Raw genomic sequence first — 15,951 nt, 5'->3', positions numbered from 1 at the left:
TAAGACACCTTAAAAAGCTCAGAGCACCTCTGAGCTGGTTCTTTAGTATAGGATGATCAAGGAGGGACGATTCTGGCTTGCTGCCAATAGAAGCAGCTACAAGTTTTGAGAAACATTTCCAAAGCCCAACCAGTGCCCCTGCGCTGACTCTGGGCCAATGCCAACGAGAAGGGCACAGAACTTTCTAGCTTGGCTTCCTTATATGGTCAAAGGTAAACTGAAACTTTTTTTCTTAAAGAGAATCATTTGCTTGGGTGTGGAAATGCATTCCTACAGTTGTCCAAATTTTTTTTTTTGATAACCTCTGCCCTCTCTCAAGCTCTGTGGCTCAGGTTTGATCTCCCCACCTTGGTCTCTGGTTGGCAAAGGCCAGAGGCTCTCCCCACGCGGCTCCTTCCCAGAGGGAAAGGTTTTCACATTCCGCTCGTTTTCTCTCTTTGGGCCACTCAGTGGACGGGAACTGGAACGAGTGGTCGAGCTGGAGCTCGTGCTCCGCCTCCTGCTCCAACGGGACCCAGCAGCGGACGCGGGAGTGCAACGGGCCCTCCTATGGCGGGGCCGAGTGCCAGGGACACTGGGTGGAGACCCGGGACTGCTTCCTGCGACAGTGCCCAGGTGGGTGACTCTGGGGTTTTTTATCTTCTTTGCTTCTGTCAGAGCCGGAATTAAATGCTCAAGAGATGCATTTTATCGTGTCCAGACTCAGATGTTTATTAAAATCTCTAGTACAGTCTCGCAAATTGTGAGTTCTTGCTAACAAGGTGAAAAATGACTCTGTCTCCATCTCTTTCCAAGGTCTTTTAAGCACAAATTGTCCAATTATGAAATGACACCTAAATTATTTTTACTTTTAACCCAATAACCAAACACCCTTGGTCTGCAATGCGGATTATTCTGTCCAATTACAATACACCACTCAAACCCATGAAGAAGAAAGTGAAAGAAGAACTTAGCCTAGGCCCTAAAACCTCCATCTTGCTTTATATATATTACCATATACTAAAACCTTAAAATACAAGTTTTTCCACCCTGTGATATTACACACTTTATTCAACTACACACCCATAATCCCAGCGCTATCAGTAAATTTTGGAAGCCTGTTCCATGGCCTCAGGTCAAATGTAGTGTTCTCTTGAGGGTCAGTGCCTGGTAGCACAGAAAGCCCAAAATTCCCAGCTTCCAGGGTTCCAAGAGGTGACCAATGACTTCTTTCTCTTGGCCCACATTCCTCTGCAATCCCAGTGAAATGTTTCTTTTGGGGAAGGCTTGCACCCTTTCCAGTGCATTATATAAGGAGGTTTGGATCATTCCAACATACCATGCCAGCCAAAACCCAAGGCTGGCAAATGTTTCAGGAGACCCCAGGAAGGTGAATGCCCACAGGGAATGTGTCTTTCTAACCTTAGATAACAGCTTTTCAGCATGAGTTTAAAAAACTCCCAAGAAAATATCAATGAAACCCTTCCCTTGCCTCCACTTCAACTTCAGCTTCCCTCGTCTCTTTGTTTTGTTCCTCTCCTCCCACCATTTCATTGTTCCCAGTCATATTTCGAGCAAACACGGGATCCTCCATTGTATCTCAACCTTAAACTCTATAAGTAAGAAGGTCTGTCACAATAAAGCCTTTGTTCGTGTCTGTTTAAGATTTGTCACTTATTTGACTCATCTGTGACTTAATAATGACAGCAATAATAATAATAATAACAATAACAGTAATAGCAATAATAGTACTAGTAATGGTAATAATATTAATATTAATAATAATAATTCCAACTGGAATTCATCCTGGTCTACCTAATTCTTTAGGGAATCCCTTTACACTCTGGTAGCACCATTATCAGCAGTATTTAACACAGGTGTTGGTCTTGAGTAGGTTTTGATGTTTAGGTATCCCACTCCTTCCTTCTTTGTAACTTGGGAGATCTTCAAAGACAAAAAGGGGCTTCAGAACCCCTTTTAATACAACCTTGTCCCATTGATTTCAGAGTTACCTGTCAAAGCAACTCAGTTCATGATTTCCACTGCACAAAATATCACTAAATAAAGCACCAAGATCTGGTGCTGCCCCTCTTCTTTGGTAATTTTTGTCTACTTCCAGAGCAGGCATGGATCTCCCACCCTCCCAAAAGGAATTATTCAACCCAAGATAATGTGGTAACTCAAAATTAAAGCTCAAACAGTAAAGAGCACACTTAGGCCCTGTTCTAGTTCTGTCACTGAGTTGTTGTGGTACAGCAGAGGAGAACATTTCCCTACCTTGCAGGCTCGTTGTGAGGGCTAATTAACATTTTTATGGTGCTTTGATAAATGCCATCAATTAATGCAAAACCAGCACACATTGTTAACGTAAAAGAAGCAGAATTTTGATAAATGTCATTGTTAATGTAAAAGAAGTCACATTTCCACTGAATCTGGAAAGATGCTGGGAGAAGACACAATGGAATGAGACAACATCCCAAACCTCTTTCCAAGGCACATGAAGCATCAGTGCAATGGAAACAGCTGGAGGGAGCTTTATTTGATGGGGGGTTTTTTTGTTGTTTTTTTTTTTTTTCTTCCCAAGGGCTCTGCTGGTCTCTCTAAATCCCTGAGCCAGACCTTCTCCAGGAAGGTCTATTTTCACACATGGATTGTACATTCTCAGTGAACTCCAGATATGGAACTGGCCTGGCAGATGTGGCTGCCAGGTTGAGTCCCTGCCCATGGGAAGAGTGTTCAGGAGCACAGCCCCAAATCTCAGCCCAAGGAAAGAGATAAGGCTGCTTTTGCAGAGTGTGGAGGTGCTGAGGAGGAACAGAAAACCACCCTTGGGCTATTAAAGGGCGGATGGGATGGGAATGGGAACACTGGTTTAATGCCTGTTGAGGATCAAAGATCCAAAGCAGGAGACTTCCCTTCCTACCAAACCCTTCCCTACTCACCCTATATTCCTCTGCTCACCTTTGGATCTTGATTCCTTCTGTTGCAGATGATGTTTGGGATGTAACAGGCTGTTTCTCCTCTTTTTCCCCCTTTTTTTTTGTTTCCAGTTGATGGGAAGTGGCAGGCCTGGGGAGTGTGGGGCAGCTGCACTGCCACGTGTGGAGGTGGCACTCAGAGACGTGACCGGGTCTGCTATGGCCCCTTCTTCGGTGGAGAGACTTGCCAGGGTCCCAAGGAGGAGTACAAGCAGTGCAATGACAGAAGGTGTCCTGGTATGTACCCCAGACCCCTCGTGCTTTCCTTTGAATGAAGCGGAGTTTTGGAATTTTGGATTTTGGGAACGGCTTCCATGTCCTTTGTCAGAGATCTGAACGCTACAAAGGGTTGTAATCTAATAAAATCCCACCCAAGACCCAGGTACAAGGTCTTGGTTTAATTGTTGCAGATTCCAGTGCAGCCGTGTTGGTTTCAGTGAATATATGGTCAATCCCACCAGCCTTGCCTTGGTGGTTTCATCTTTTCATTGCCGTAGAGTTACAAGAGGAAGAGAGAAACTGGTAGCAAAAACTGATTTCAGAGTCTCAAGTCCATGAAGTTGTTGAGTACTGAGGGCGCTGCAGAAGTTTCCCACCCTTTACCTCTGGGAAGCCTGCACTTCCACTGGAAATTTTAAAAAAAAAAAAAAAAAGTGTCTGCATCTGTCAGAGCTCTACCCAAATCTCACCCTCCTGCAGAGTGCAGAAGCTGAATGGAGAGTGAATGAGCTGTAGGGCGGACGAAAACCTGGGTTTGGATGTGAAAAATAAGCTGGAGTGAACACTTCCATGTGGGAATGTTTCTGTCTGCCTCTCAGACCATACAGAGACCAAAAGAAAGGCCTGTCCACCATTTCTGCTTTCCTCCTCAGTCTGAGATGAAGGGCCTGGTGAAATTGCTGGTGGGGAATCAATGGCTTTTGTGATGTTTGCAGTCAGATTGCATTGATTGTAACAGGCCCTGAGCTTTGACTGAAAGGGTAATGAATTGTCAGATCAGCACAGTGAGAAACAGGAGAGATTCTCATGGCAGTATCCCAGCATTCCTACTGGAAAGGGGCATCTCCTTAAAGGACAGGAGGCAGCAGTTTTGATGCAGGAGGACCTGGGGGCAGATCTGCCACGTGGAGGCCAAGCCGACCCCTAGACTGCCTCACAAAGAGCTGAAGACAAAGAGATGAAAGCCAAAGGACTTCAGCATGGAAGCCCCAGCACTTTCAGCTCGGAGATGACAGAGAAAGAGGCTGTGTGACAGCACTGTCACTCTTCCCAGCTACGCTCTAATAAAAGGCATCACCTCTCCTTACAAGCTGTGCCTCTCAATTAGCAGTGGCGTGTGAGAATCTCTTCTAACTCTGCCACAGAGCTCTTCCCTCGCCACAGAAAATCTTAGCACCGGGTTGTCTGGTGGTGTCTACAGAGTGAGGCAGATTTAGTTCAGCTTCAGTGTGTGCCAGCTGGGGCCCTGGCAGAACAAGCCCGATCTTTTCTTCTCTTTCTGCAGGGGTTGATGCCTGTGCAGTGCTCCAAAAGAAAAGGCAAGTCTCAGGCACTGGGGCCTGCCAGGGTTCACAGCCAGAAGGGTCTCACTGCAGTTGTTAATTTGCAAGGGAAGGAAAAGGTGGGGAAACATCAGAGGCTAAAAATAAACCCGCTCAATTTGTTCTCCAAAGTATCAAATGCTGGTGTGATTTGATTTGAGCAGAAGAATTGAACTTAATTGGGTTAGTTATTAAAATCTCCCAGTGCAAATAGGTTACTCTGGTAAAAGGGATTTTGTTGTGAAGCAACATCAAAAAGAAAAAAAAAGAAAAAAAAAAGAAAAAAAAAAAAAAAAAAAGAAAAAAAAGATGAAATTATTCTCTCCTGATCTGGGAATTGCTCCTGCACTCACTGGCAAGACAGCTCTTATCAGGGTGTTTTTAAAGAGCATCTCTGATCCACAGCATCCCTCAGTGGTCCCCAGGGACACTGCAGGGGTGACAAAACCAGGAAGTTTTGACAGGCCAGCAGGGGAGAAAGGGGAGGAGAGATGCGAACATTCTCCCTCTCTGCTTTCTCCTGTGCTCTGCTGCTTTGTAGCCTAAAGTGCTGGAAGGTTCCACACGCGAGAACCCTCCTGTGAACCATGGGACAATCTGTGACTGTGGTTCAAGCACAGGGCCAAGAGTTTGGAAATCAGCTCCCTGCTCTGGGACAGGCTCTGTGGGTGACCAAGTGCTGTCGCAACTGGGTTATTCAGTCTCCCTGCCCCACAGCCCCGTGTCAGCAGGCTGGAGATGAAACTGCTTCTTTTCCACCCCTGCTCTGGCTTATCTGCAGAAGCCAGGAGCTGTTGGCTCAGGGATGAGCCCTGCTCATGTGCAGAGCACAGCTGGGGTCCCACTGCCCTCCGGGGTTCCATCACAATTACTCACACGGGAGCTTTAATCCAGGGGAAGGAGCATCTGTTTCCAGGCAGGAAATTCAACTTTTTCATTCCCAGTGTCTACTGGGGAGAGATCCACCTTTGAACTGCAGCTGGGGCTGGGGCCACACAGTCTTGGAGCCTGCCTGCAGGAGCAGTGATGTGCAGGCGGCTTGTTGGGTCTTGTGGGAGTTGTTCCAAGAATCAGGACTTGCCATGCCCATAATTTAGGTCTGAGCCCTCCCCACAGGCAGGTTGGTCCCTGGGTAGCCCCAGAGCAGCAGTGGGACATGTCCTGGCCAGCTGCAGGCACAAACTCAGCTTCCTTTTTATTGAAAATTTTACATGCACAATGAGTAAAAACTGTAATCAAAGACTCTTAAATCAAGGGTTTTTTCTCCTTCCCTCCCTCAGGAGTGACAAATAGCTTTAACACCATCCTCATGGCTCCCTCTGCTTTACATGTTGTAAATAATGAGTTTCTCAGCACAAAGATCGCCTATGGAGAATGTTTTTCTCCCAGATCTCACCAACTCCAGGATCGGCTCAGCTCCACCCACAGACAGAAGCTCCCAAAACCATCCTTCCAATGATATTTTTTTTTTTCTGTGATGTCTCAAAACACATTTCAGCAGGGTTTGGAAATGAGCTGCTGATGCAGTTCCAAGTTGTTTGGGCTCAGCCCTGCTCTCTTTTGTGCACAAGATGGAAGCAGGCAGAATGAAGACCACCCAGGGGATGTGTCCACCTTGCCTCTTCATTTACTTTTTCTTTTCTCCATTCTTAATCCACTGATTCATGCCAAGCCTTATTTTAGTTACATCCACCACTGAAGATGGTGACCCTGAGGGATGGAAGACGTGGAGCCTGGGGCCACGGAGTTCACCCACAAAAGATTTGCCCATTAAAAATTAAGAAATAAAACTCTTTAGAGCAGAAGGTAGCAACAGAAGTTTTCTTGCAAAGAGCAGCTACAAGGCAAGGCAAAGATGTTAGTGGACTTTCCCATGGATTTTAGTGAGCTAATCCTTGGAATGGGTGAATGCCCAGTTTTCAGACAGGCAGAGCAAATTCCAGAGAAGTACAGTAACTTTGTGAGGGGCAAAGCACCGGCAGAGCTGGGAGTGCAGCTCCAGCCCTCCTGCCTCACAGACCACGTTCCCATATTTCCCTTATTCCACATCCTTGCTGGAGGACGAAGCTTTACAAACAGAGTTCTTCTCTCCTGGCAGAGCCCCACGAAATCTGTGACGAGGAGAGCCTTGGCCCTGTGGTTTGGAAGGAGACGCCAGCCGGGGATGCCGCAGCCATCCGGTGTCCCCGCAATGCCACGGGTAAGGGTGACTGCAGGGTGGGGAGATGGTCCCTTGACAAGCTTGCCAGAAAAATCCCCCAAACTAGCCCTCAATACCTGGTCCCTGCCACGAATGGAGGTCTGGCTTTGACTCAAGGAGCAGGGCGGAGCAGGGCAGAGCAGGGCTGCTGCTGCTCTCAATGGCAGCTGCTGCTACAGCCTCCAGGATCAGGGCAAAAAAACAGGGAGGAGCCTTCCATGTGCTTCTCGAAGGAGTTTACTCCCCGAAATTGTCAGGGGCCAAAAAACCCCCAAACTGCCTTGGGCAGTCTTTTAAACAGGGGAGGTACAAGGGGAGGGTACAATTCCTCAACCAATCAGAGATACAGCAGGAGGAGATTAAGGAGGGGCTCACAATATGACAACCAATAGGAAAGACAATGGGAGTGGAAAGGGACACATGGGCCAATGGGGCCTCCTGGAATAGGGGAATTCCCAGGAGGAGTTTAGGCAGGGGGTTGTGACAGCAAGGACTTATAGGGAACTTTCTAGTACAAAGGGCAGGGATTGGGGAGGACTGACATTTATGTAGATAGTGTAAAAGGCAGGTCTAGGGAGTGAATGACAACCAGGCGAGGGAGGAAAAAACTTTGGGTAAAACCATCCCCCTGAGGGAAGAAATAGAAACAAACCATTCAAAAGGGTTTGCAAAAATACACGCAAAGGAAAGCACACCACCACAGTCCCTCATCAGGGGATCCTCTGTGTCCTAGATGAGGAGAACCTGGTGTGGGATGACAGGACAGGCACATGGACTTCCCTCCCTTTGTCCCTGGCTAAATTAACTCTGTCTGGGTTTCTGCTTTGCGGTTAAGCACAAACATCGTAGTTGTTACTGGATAATCTGAGGTGGTTTCCATCTGTCCACTGCCTGGTCCTGTGAAAAGTTTGAAATTAGGGAACACTGGGATATGTTCCCTCCATTATCTACAAAAAGCTTTGCAGAGCAGGTAGGGCTTTAGAGTCCTCTGGATTTAAGTGTTGTAGTTCTCTCCGCTTGCCATAAAAGCAGCTGCTGTATGAGAGCAGGAAATCTGAATTCCATTGTCCACTCACACTTAGAAACCTCAGCACATCTCTGAAAACTTCTTTGAGCACACAAGTTGATGGTCTGATCGTTCTGGTTCTGGTGTAAAGTAGAAGGATATGGGCATCGAGGTGTTACCTGCTGTGGCCACCTGTTCCCTGAGGAGTGGAAGGCAGTGGAGAGCAGGCTCCAGGAGCAATGCTGCTGGTGGGATTTGTCCTCAGCTGGATGTTCCTCACTGCCACTGCCAGGCAGGAACAGAAATAGCGGCAGCAGTGTCAATAATGTGTACAGGTTTTATTTCGTTTGAGAGAGAGGTTGGGATGCAGACAGGTCTCTTTGACTCAGCCTGGGAGAGTCAGTGTCATCCTCAACGCTGTCCTTGAAGGGCTGTATCCAAAGAAAGGTCACTGAATCATTTGGCAGCAGCAATGGGACTGCAGACCCAGCAACCCTGATCCTCAGAGATTTCCCAAAGGGCATCATGATGGCTGGGACAGGGTGATCCCTCTCCTTTTCCTCCTCTCTGATATCTGTGCTCTTCCACATCAGAAGGCATGTGATTATCACTGCAAACCCTTCTGTGGATTGGAGCTGAGGGGAGGCCTGGGGGAGGCCTGGGAGCAGCTTTCAGAGAGTTTCAGCTGATGCAAAACTGGTGCTGTCGGGTGTTTATTCCCTTCCAGGCTGCGTGGGCAGCACAAGCCCTGCTTTAGTTGCAAGTACCAGACCAAACCACCTGGGGAGGCTCATGGAAAGCCTCCTTTCCTAAGCCAGGAAAAATGCTGCCATCCAGGGCAGGAGAAGAAACCTTCCCTTCACCCTGACCAGTCATGTCCAATTTGCTAATTCTTGTGTTCCTGCCCAGTTCCTTCTGCTGCTCTGCAATAATGAAAGGCAGGAAAAGGAAATAAAGATAATCCCCCCTTTTTGGGTTGTTCAGGCATCTGCATGTGCCTCTGGTGCCCTTTGTGCTGGTAGCTGAGTCTGCATTGATGCATTGACGAGTTCTGGGTGATCTCCATAGAATCATGAAGGTTGGAAAAGAGCTCTAAGATCCTCAGGTCCAACCATTAACCCAGCACTTCCAGGCCTACCACTAAACCATTTCTTCAAGTGTCCTTGTAGGACATGAAAGAAATACTCCAAATATTTCAGAAGGCAAAGAGCATAGAAAAAAGGCTTTATTGTCTAAATTCTTACTACATTTTATAAGGTGTTCCAATATGGACTTAACATGATTGGTGAATAAGAATGACACCTCTCTAATCCCATTTGTTGAACTAGAGAAAAAGCAAAACACCACCTGGAGAAAGATTGTTTTGAGAAAGGATAGTTGTTTGCCAAGATTGTTTTGAGAAGAAGCTTTCTTGAGAATTTTTTCCTTGGGAAAAGTTAGCAGCTGCTAGCAGGCTAAAATTTCTCTGGCCTACACTCAAGTGCCACATCTACATGTGTTTTGAACACTTCTATGGATGGTGATTCCACCACTTCTCTGGTCAGCTTGTTCTGATGCTTGACCACCCTTTCAGTGAAGAATTTTTCCTTAATATCCATCCCAAATCTTCCCGGGCACAACTTGAAGCCGTGTCCTGTTGTCCCATGACTTTCTGCTTGTGACAAAAAACCAGTGCCCATGAATGCTTGGCCTTTCACCCTGTCCTCACTCCCATATTTTTCTCTTTCATTCTTCCAGGGCTGATTCTTCGGAGATGCATCTTAGATGAAGAAGGCATCGCTTACTGGGAGCCGCCAACGTACATCAAGTGTGTTTCTATTGATTACAGGAACATACAGATGATGGTAAGGCAGCCCCACTGCTCAGCTCAGCAGATCTGGGATGCTCTCCAATGATTGTTACATGGCTAGAGTAAAAAAAAAAAAGGAGGGCGAAAAAGGAGTTTCCAGCTCTGCCTTGATTTTCTCTTACTGTTTTTTTCTGCTTGCTTTGTGATGCACGGGCACTCCATGGACAAGGGGTGGTTCTTTTCAGGATATTTTAATATCCAGCTTTGCAGAATCTGGGTTCTTCCAGGCCTTTCACATCACATTATCATTAAGTATTGCTATGACTGTATCACTTTTTAGTAAGTATCTTATTTTTTTGTTAATGTTAAATTCATTGTTATGAGGAATTTCTGCTGGTGACCTGCAGCCTTTATGAGAACTGACCTTTCCTGTTCATGGTAAGGTAGAGTCTGTCCTAAAAAAATTCCAAACTGGTTGTAAGAAAACAAGGTTTGGGGGCAGAAATATTCTGTTGGGCTATGAACAGAAGAAATTTTGTAGCAGGACGATTTCTTCTTCGTGGGCAAAACAGCAAATTTCAGTTTCCTGTCATTTTAGAACCACTTAGAAGATAATTTAGAATCTATCACTCTTTTCCATCTTTTTAAAAATATCAGAGGCTCTCAGGCCAGCAAAGATTGTCAGATTCATCTGATTTCCACTCTAAATTGTGAGGGAGGTCAAAAACCTTCCCCTGGCAATTCCTCCACTGAGCTCATTAACTCGACTTTGACTGTCCCTAAAGGTGTTTCTGGCGTTTCTTTTCCATTCCTCAGACCAGGGAACACCTTGCCAAAGCTCAGCGTGGGCTGATGGGAGATGGGCTGTCAGACGTGCTCCAGAACCTTGTGGAAATCTCCCAGGATGGGACCAGCTACAGTGGGGACCTGCTTTCCACCATGGACGTACTCAGGAACATGACAGAGATCTTCCGTAGGGCTTACCACAGCCCAACTTCTGGGGATGTGCAGGTGAGCCCAGGTGCATCTCCTGAAGCCCAAGACTGGATTAGCCCATGCTCAGGGCTCCAGGTTTGATTACTGATATCAATTGTAGCTCATACAGTGCTGATGAAAATCAGATTATTATTTTTTCCAACATAAATGTCTTTTTCTGTATTAAAAAACTCTACTTTTGAGGTGGTTCTTCCTTGGTTTGTAAACTAAGAACTTGAAAGCCAAGGTCACTCTGAACTATTTCAACCTGATAGCACTTCACTGCAGAGTCTAATTGATATGAGAGCATTATTTGGCAGGGATTTTAGGCTAATGACTGGAGGTAAAATGATCCTGTGGCATTGGATACCTGGGTGTTGATGTAGGGGAATATCATTGTGGTTTCTTGTCCCCGGGTTTTACTTGCAGCAGCTGCAGAGCAGCTACAGGATACACCCTTGGGATGGGTCATCACCTCACGACTTGAAATATTAAACTGATCCCGCCGGATCTGCAGAGAGTGGTAAAACTGGAGAGAGAGAAAAAAAAAATCAATAGTCTTAAATTTCCTGTCTCCTTCCTTCTCATTGTGTGCTGCAAAGTTTCTACCATGGACAGCACCCTCTTGACCCATCTCTGCATCTCCTGCCTGGTCACAAGCTAAAGGGGATCCTGAGGTTTCCATACGTTGGAAAAAACAGAAGTAATATAAAAAAAAGATATGAAAGTGTTTATGCAATGGAAGATCATCTGGTTTAAACCAGTTTCTGACAAATATTTACCATATCTGTCCTTAAAAATCATCAGTAATGGATACAAGACCAAATCCCAACCCAATGCCTTAGAAGATACAGTAGTTAAAGTGAAGGCCTTGGGAAAAAGGTCTCACAAAACCTGTTTTGCCATTAACATCCTTGGGGACCTCTGGAATGCTCTGGAGCCTTTTTGGAATGGGATCATGAGAAGGCTTCTGGAGCATGTTTAAATCTCACCTGTCCCTCCCACAGCACTGTGATCCTCCCAGCCTGGAACATGTTTGCATAACAACCTCTTCTGCCCTCTCTTGTCTCCCTTCTTCTCCAGAACTTCGTCCAGATCATCAGCAACATTTTGTCAGAGGAAAACCGGGAAAAATGGGAGGAAGCTCAGCTGGTATGAACCTTCAGCACCTTCCCTGAAAATAAAGAGGCCTTCAGCACAGGGTTAAGCCACGAGGAGAGGAATTTCCAAGTGTTTACACAACCTCCTAAGAAGAGCTTAGTTCCAGTCTGAGTCACAGTAAAGGAATAACTCAGGGTGTCACAGGATCTCAGCTCTGAGCCAGAGTCTCTGCACGAAGAACAGTGAAATGCTGGTGGTGTAAACCAAATTTGGGATGGATTTCAGGGGTCAGACTTAGTTTGGAGTTGATAATCCTGATGTCCTTCTGTAATTCCAATCTTTCTTCTTGCCGAGATAAAGAAGTGGCATCACGTGGCTTTGAGTTCCTGGCTGAAAAGATGCAGGACAGGAGGGATTTTCAGAGCTTGGGTCTGCTCAGCTGAGCTGGGTTCAGTTATGTTTTGCTTTATTTCTCTCCTGTAAAGGTTAGGGATCCTGCTCAGTCCTGAACTCTCCATTCCTGGAAGTGTTCAAAGCCAGGTTATATGGGGCTTTGAGAAGATGTGGAAAGTGTCCTTGCCCATGGCAGGAGTTTGGAATTAGATGAATTTTAAAGTCCCTTCCAACCCAGGCCACTCTAAGAGTCTATGAATAATTCTGCGGCTGAATTCTCTCAAGTGTTAGGGGCTGGTGTTGCTGGTTTTTCTTTCTGTGTCTTATGTGGCCCCTGTCTTGTGTGCCCCATTTGAACTCTCTATTGTGGAGTTGTGTCACACCTATTCCTGTGTCCCTTAACCATTCCTTTTGTGAGCTGTTGCTGCTGCAAAATTCCTCCAAAAGATCTGGAAACAGCAAATAATCAAGAAAAAAATATCACCCAACACACAAAGCAACACAAGAGTCCAGTTATCTTCACACCAGTCAGGGAAGTCATCTGGGAAAAACTTTTTTAACAAGTTGGCACAACTGTTGAAAGTCCAGAACATGAGACAGGGACTTGAAAGCATTTCCTTTATGCAACAGCAACTCTGTCAGGAGCTGAGAAGCCTCCTCTCCTCTCCTCTCCTCTCCTCTCCTCTCCTCTCCTCTCCTCTCCTCTCCTCTCCTCTCCTCTCCTCTCCTCTCCTCTCCTCTCCTCTCCTCTCCTCTCCTCTCCTCTCCTCTCCTCTCCTCTCCTCTCCTCTCCTCTCCTCTCCTCTCCTCTCCTCTCCTCTCCTCTCCTCTCCTCTCCTCTCCTCTCCTCTCCTCTCCTCTCCTCTCCTCTCCTCTCCTCTCCTCTCCTCTCCTCTCCTCTCCTCTCCTCCCCTCCCCTCCCCTCCCCTCCCCTCCCCTCCCCTCCCCTCCCCTCCCCTCCCCTCCCCTCCCCTCCCCTCCCCTCCCCTCCCCTCCCCTCCCCTCCCCTCCCCCTCCTTTCTCATTTCTCTTCTCTTCTTTCCCCCTGATATTTTGTGCTTTCTCTTGAATTTGGATAATTTGGATGAGGGTGACATGGTCTGTCCCTGGGTGGGATGGAGAATCCTGGTCCTGGGCAAGGACTTGCTTGAGCAACTGAGTTGGGCCAGATGGCCTCAGAGGCTCCTCCCAAACTAACCTATACCCTGATTCTGTGATTCTGTGCCCAAATACTTGGTCTCTAGCCTCCAGGTGCATGTAGGTATTTCAGCACTGAGCAGAGGAGACTGTCAAGTTGTCATGACAACAGGGAAACCCTGTTGATCCCCTTAAAAACAGCTCGCTCTGTGTGGCACCTGGCTCCCGGTGGCTTCCCCTGTGCAATCTGCTCTCTGCACCTTCGGGCAGGCACAGCTCAGTGTCACCATGACCTACACGTGGATTGGGAACATCACGGGCAGAATGTTTTCCTGGCTGAATGTATTTTAGCCAGGAAATTTAAATGTATTCCACTAAATGTATTTTAGTGGGAAATGAAACGACAGCCCAGCACCGCGACTTCAGGACACAGAAATCTCCCTGAACAGGATGCCAGCAGAGGTTTTAGCAGTCTCTGTGCTTCTCCCTCAAAGCTGCTGGACCAAAATCACACCTTGCATTTTGTGAGATGAACCAATTCTTTTAAAACAGAGCCTTTGGCTCCTAATTTGCTCTTTAAAAATAAACCCAGCTTCACTGCAGTCTCAAATTCCAATGCCCTGTGGCCCCCCAGGCAGAAAGATGTTGTTCAAGGAAAATAAAAACTAAAGCAACCCATAAAGGTATTCAGAGAAGGGCTACAATGATTTTTGAAGAGCTTTTGTCGACCATTATATGACAAAACCTAAAATACAGCATCCAGTGTAGCCTGGGTTTGGTTTGACCTTGTGATTTCAATCTGTAATGGAATATAAAAGTGTGCAGCTCAAAATAGCATCCTCACTCAGTTCTCCTCCTTCTGTGCACACCTGCTGTACTGGCAGGGCTTTTTAATCTCATCCTGAGAGAGTTTTAGTCTTACCAAGGTTCCTTGGATAGACAGAGACACACACACATGGCCACCCCTGTGCTCCTTGCCCACATTATCCATGGCTCAGCCTTCCTCCTGCCTCCTTCCCATCCTGCTTGTCCCCAGCTGTCCCTCCAGCTCACTCAGCCACCTCAGAATGTCTGGATTACGGTGAGGAACTGAAAACACTGTGAAAGTGGTGGAAAAGGAAGAGAAGAGGAGCTGAACTGCTTTTCTTCAGCCGCTGTGGGCAGACGTGCTTTGAGGAGAAGACAGGTAGCACAGCACGCTTCAAGTGGATTATAGTTTATGGAGTCTGTCACTGGAAAACTGGTTATTGTTTAACAGCCCTGTCTTACGTTGGCAAAGTACAGGTAAAGAAGAGTCACTGGCAATGTCTTTATTAACGGGGAAAAAACAGGAAAGAAATAAGGCAGAGAAACCTCAGGAAAGCCCAGGACCAAGAGCTTGATGAGTCAGAGTGAGTTCCTGACTACAAAACAGGAAAGGAGATCATGAGTCTGCCTGGGATTCAACATTACACCACAACTGTCCTTTGGTGTGGTTGCTTTCAATAGAGGGAGTTGGAATGAGATGATCTTTAAGGTCCCTTCCAACCCACACCATTCTGCATTTCTATGATTTTCTGAAAGGAGATGGGTGGGTTATTCTCTTCTCCAGAGAGTCTCCAGTATTTCCTTTTGTTTAAAATCTTGCCTTCCACCCTAAGTTCTACCAACCTGAGTGTCACATAATTTTTCTTTTTTTTCTTTTCTCTTTTTCTCTTTCTCTCTTTTTCCTTTTTTTTTTCTTTTTTTCTTTTTCTTTTTTTTCTTTTTTTTTAATTTTTCTTTTTCTCTTTCTTTTTTATTTTCATTTTTCTTTTTTCTTTTTCTTTTTCTTGGCTTCCTCTCAGGATTTCTCAGTCCTCCTTCTCCACAGCTCCACACCAGTCTGTTAAACCCAGCATATGCTCCCAGTTCATGTGTGAGGGCAGAAACCTTTGCCCACAGAGAAGATCCTGCTGCTCTCGTTAGGATCTGATCTGCTCAAAATTCTGCCTCTCTTTGCAGATAGGGCCAAATGCCAAGGAGCTCTTCAGGCTGGTGGAGGATTTCATTGATGTCATCGGCTTCCGCATGAAAGATTTCCGGGATTCCTACCAAGTCACAGACAACCTGGGTGAGTTCTTTGGCACTCCCCACGTCGGGGAGAGACCCCCAAAAGCTGTTAATTACTGTGCAATATGGATAACCTGGGCTGTGGGGAGGGGAGGCAGCAGGTGGTGGGACATTAAAAGGTCTGGGGGAAGGCATGGACGGGCATAAATACAGGGTGGCTTCTCTCCAAAGAAGTTGGGATTTCATGAGGAAGGAGAGATATCCACAGAGAGATCTGAGAGATATCTACTGAATGGAGAACAGATGATGAACTGGGCAGAATTAGGCTCTTTCTTTTAGTTTTTTGAACACAAGAACAGCCCAGCAGCCAATGGAGGCAGCGAGCAAACAGCAGGCAGTGTTTGATTGATGCTGTGTGCACAATCGCAGCGTGGAACTCCTTGCCAGAGGAGGTTGCAGAAGCCAAAAAGTACAGATGGGTTCATGATGGGATTAGGAAAGTGCACAAAAGGGAGGTCCATTGGTGGCTGTTAAAGTTGATGGTCTGGATGCAGCCAGGAGCTGAGGAAGTCCTGCTGACTGCTGGGAGGACAGACCAAGAGATGTCTTGTTCTTCCTCCTCACACTTCTTATCAGCTGCTGCTGGCAACTCCTGGAGATAAGGTGCTGGACCACACTCTCCTCTGCCAGATTTAATGCAGGCAGGACCCTTTCAGCAAAGCACAAGCCCTAATTTCATCTTCTTTCATGCACAGACATTTCCTTAAGAGTGCATCACTCCTGTGGCTCCCAAGATCCAATCTCTCTGCTTTCCCACTAAC

The 15,951-nt window shown here is 46.5% G+C and overlaps 1 protein-coding gene across 5 annotated transcripts in view; it reads left to right on the top strand.

Moving 5' to 3' along the window:
• ADGRB1 (adhesion G protein-coupled receptor B1) overlaps positions 1-15,951 on the top strand; it is a 288,143-nt gene that overhangs the window by 143,935 nt on the left and 128,257 nt on the right. For all 5 annotated transcript variants that reach the window (XM_066175225.1, XM_066175218.1, XM_066175211.1 and 2 more), the window contains exons 7-13: positions 451-615; positions 3,030-3,194; positions 6,597-6,698; positions 9,442-9,548; positions 10,310-10,504; positions 11,552-11,620; positions 15,083-15,191. In XM_066175225.1, coding sequence (XP_066031322.1) covers positions 451-615; positions 3,030-3,194; positions 6,597-6,698; positions 9,442-9,548; positions 10,310-10,504; positions 11,552-11,620; positions 15,083-15,191 — 912 coding nt within the window. The remainder of the gene's footprint in view (positions 1-450; positions 616-3,029; positions 3,195-6,596; positions 6,699-9,441; positions 9,549-10,309; positions 10,505-11,551; positions 11,621-15,082; positions 15,192-15,951) is intronic.

This window comes from Chamaea fasciata, unplaced genomic scaffold (genome assembly GCF_029207755.1).
Source record: "Chamaea fasciata isolate MVZ Bird 193981 ecotype frontalis unplaced genomic scaffold, bChaFas1.0.hap1 SCAF_1, whole genome shotgun sequence".
In the NCBI taxonomy this organism is placed as follows: domain Eukaryota; kingdom Metazoa; phylum Chordata; class Aves; order Passeriformes; family Sylviidae; genus Chamaea; species Chamaea fasciata.
The sequence above is the reverse complement of the archived record's forward strand: the minus strand, read 5'-3'. Positions and strand labels throughout refer to the sequence as shown.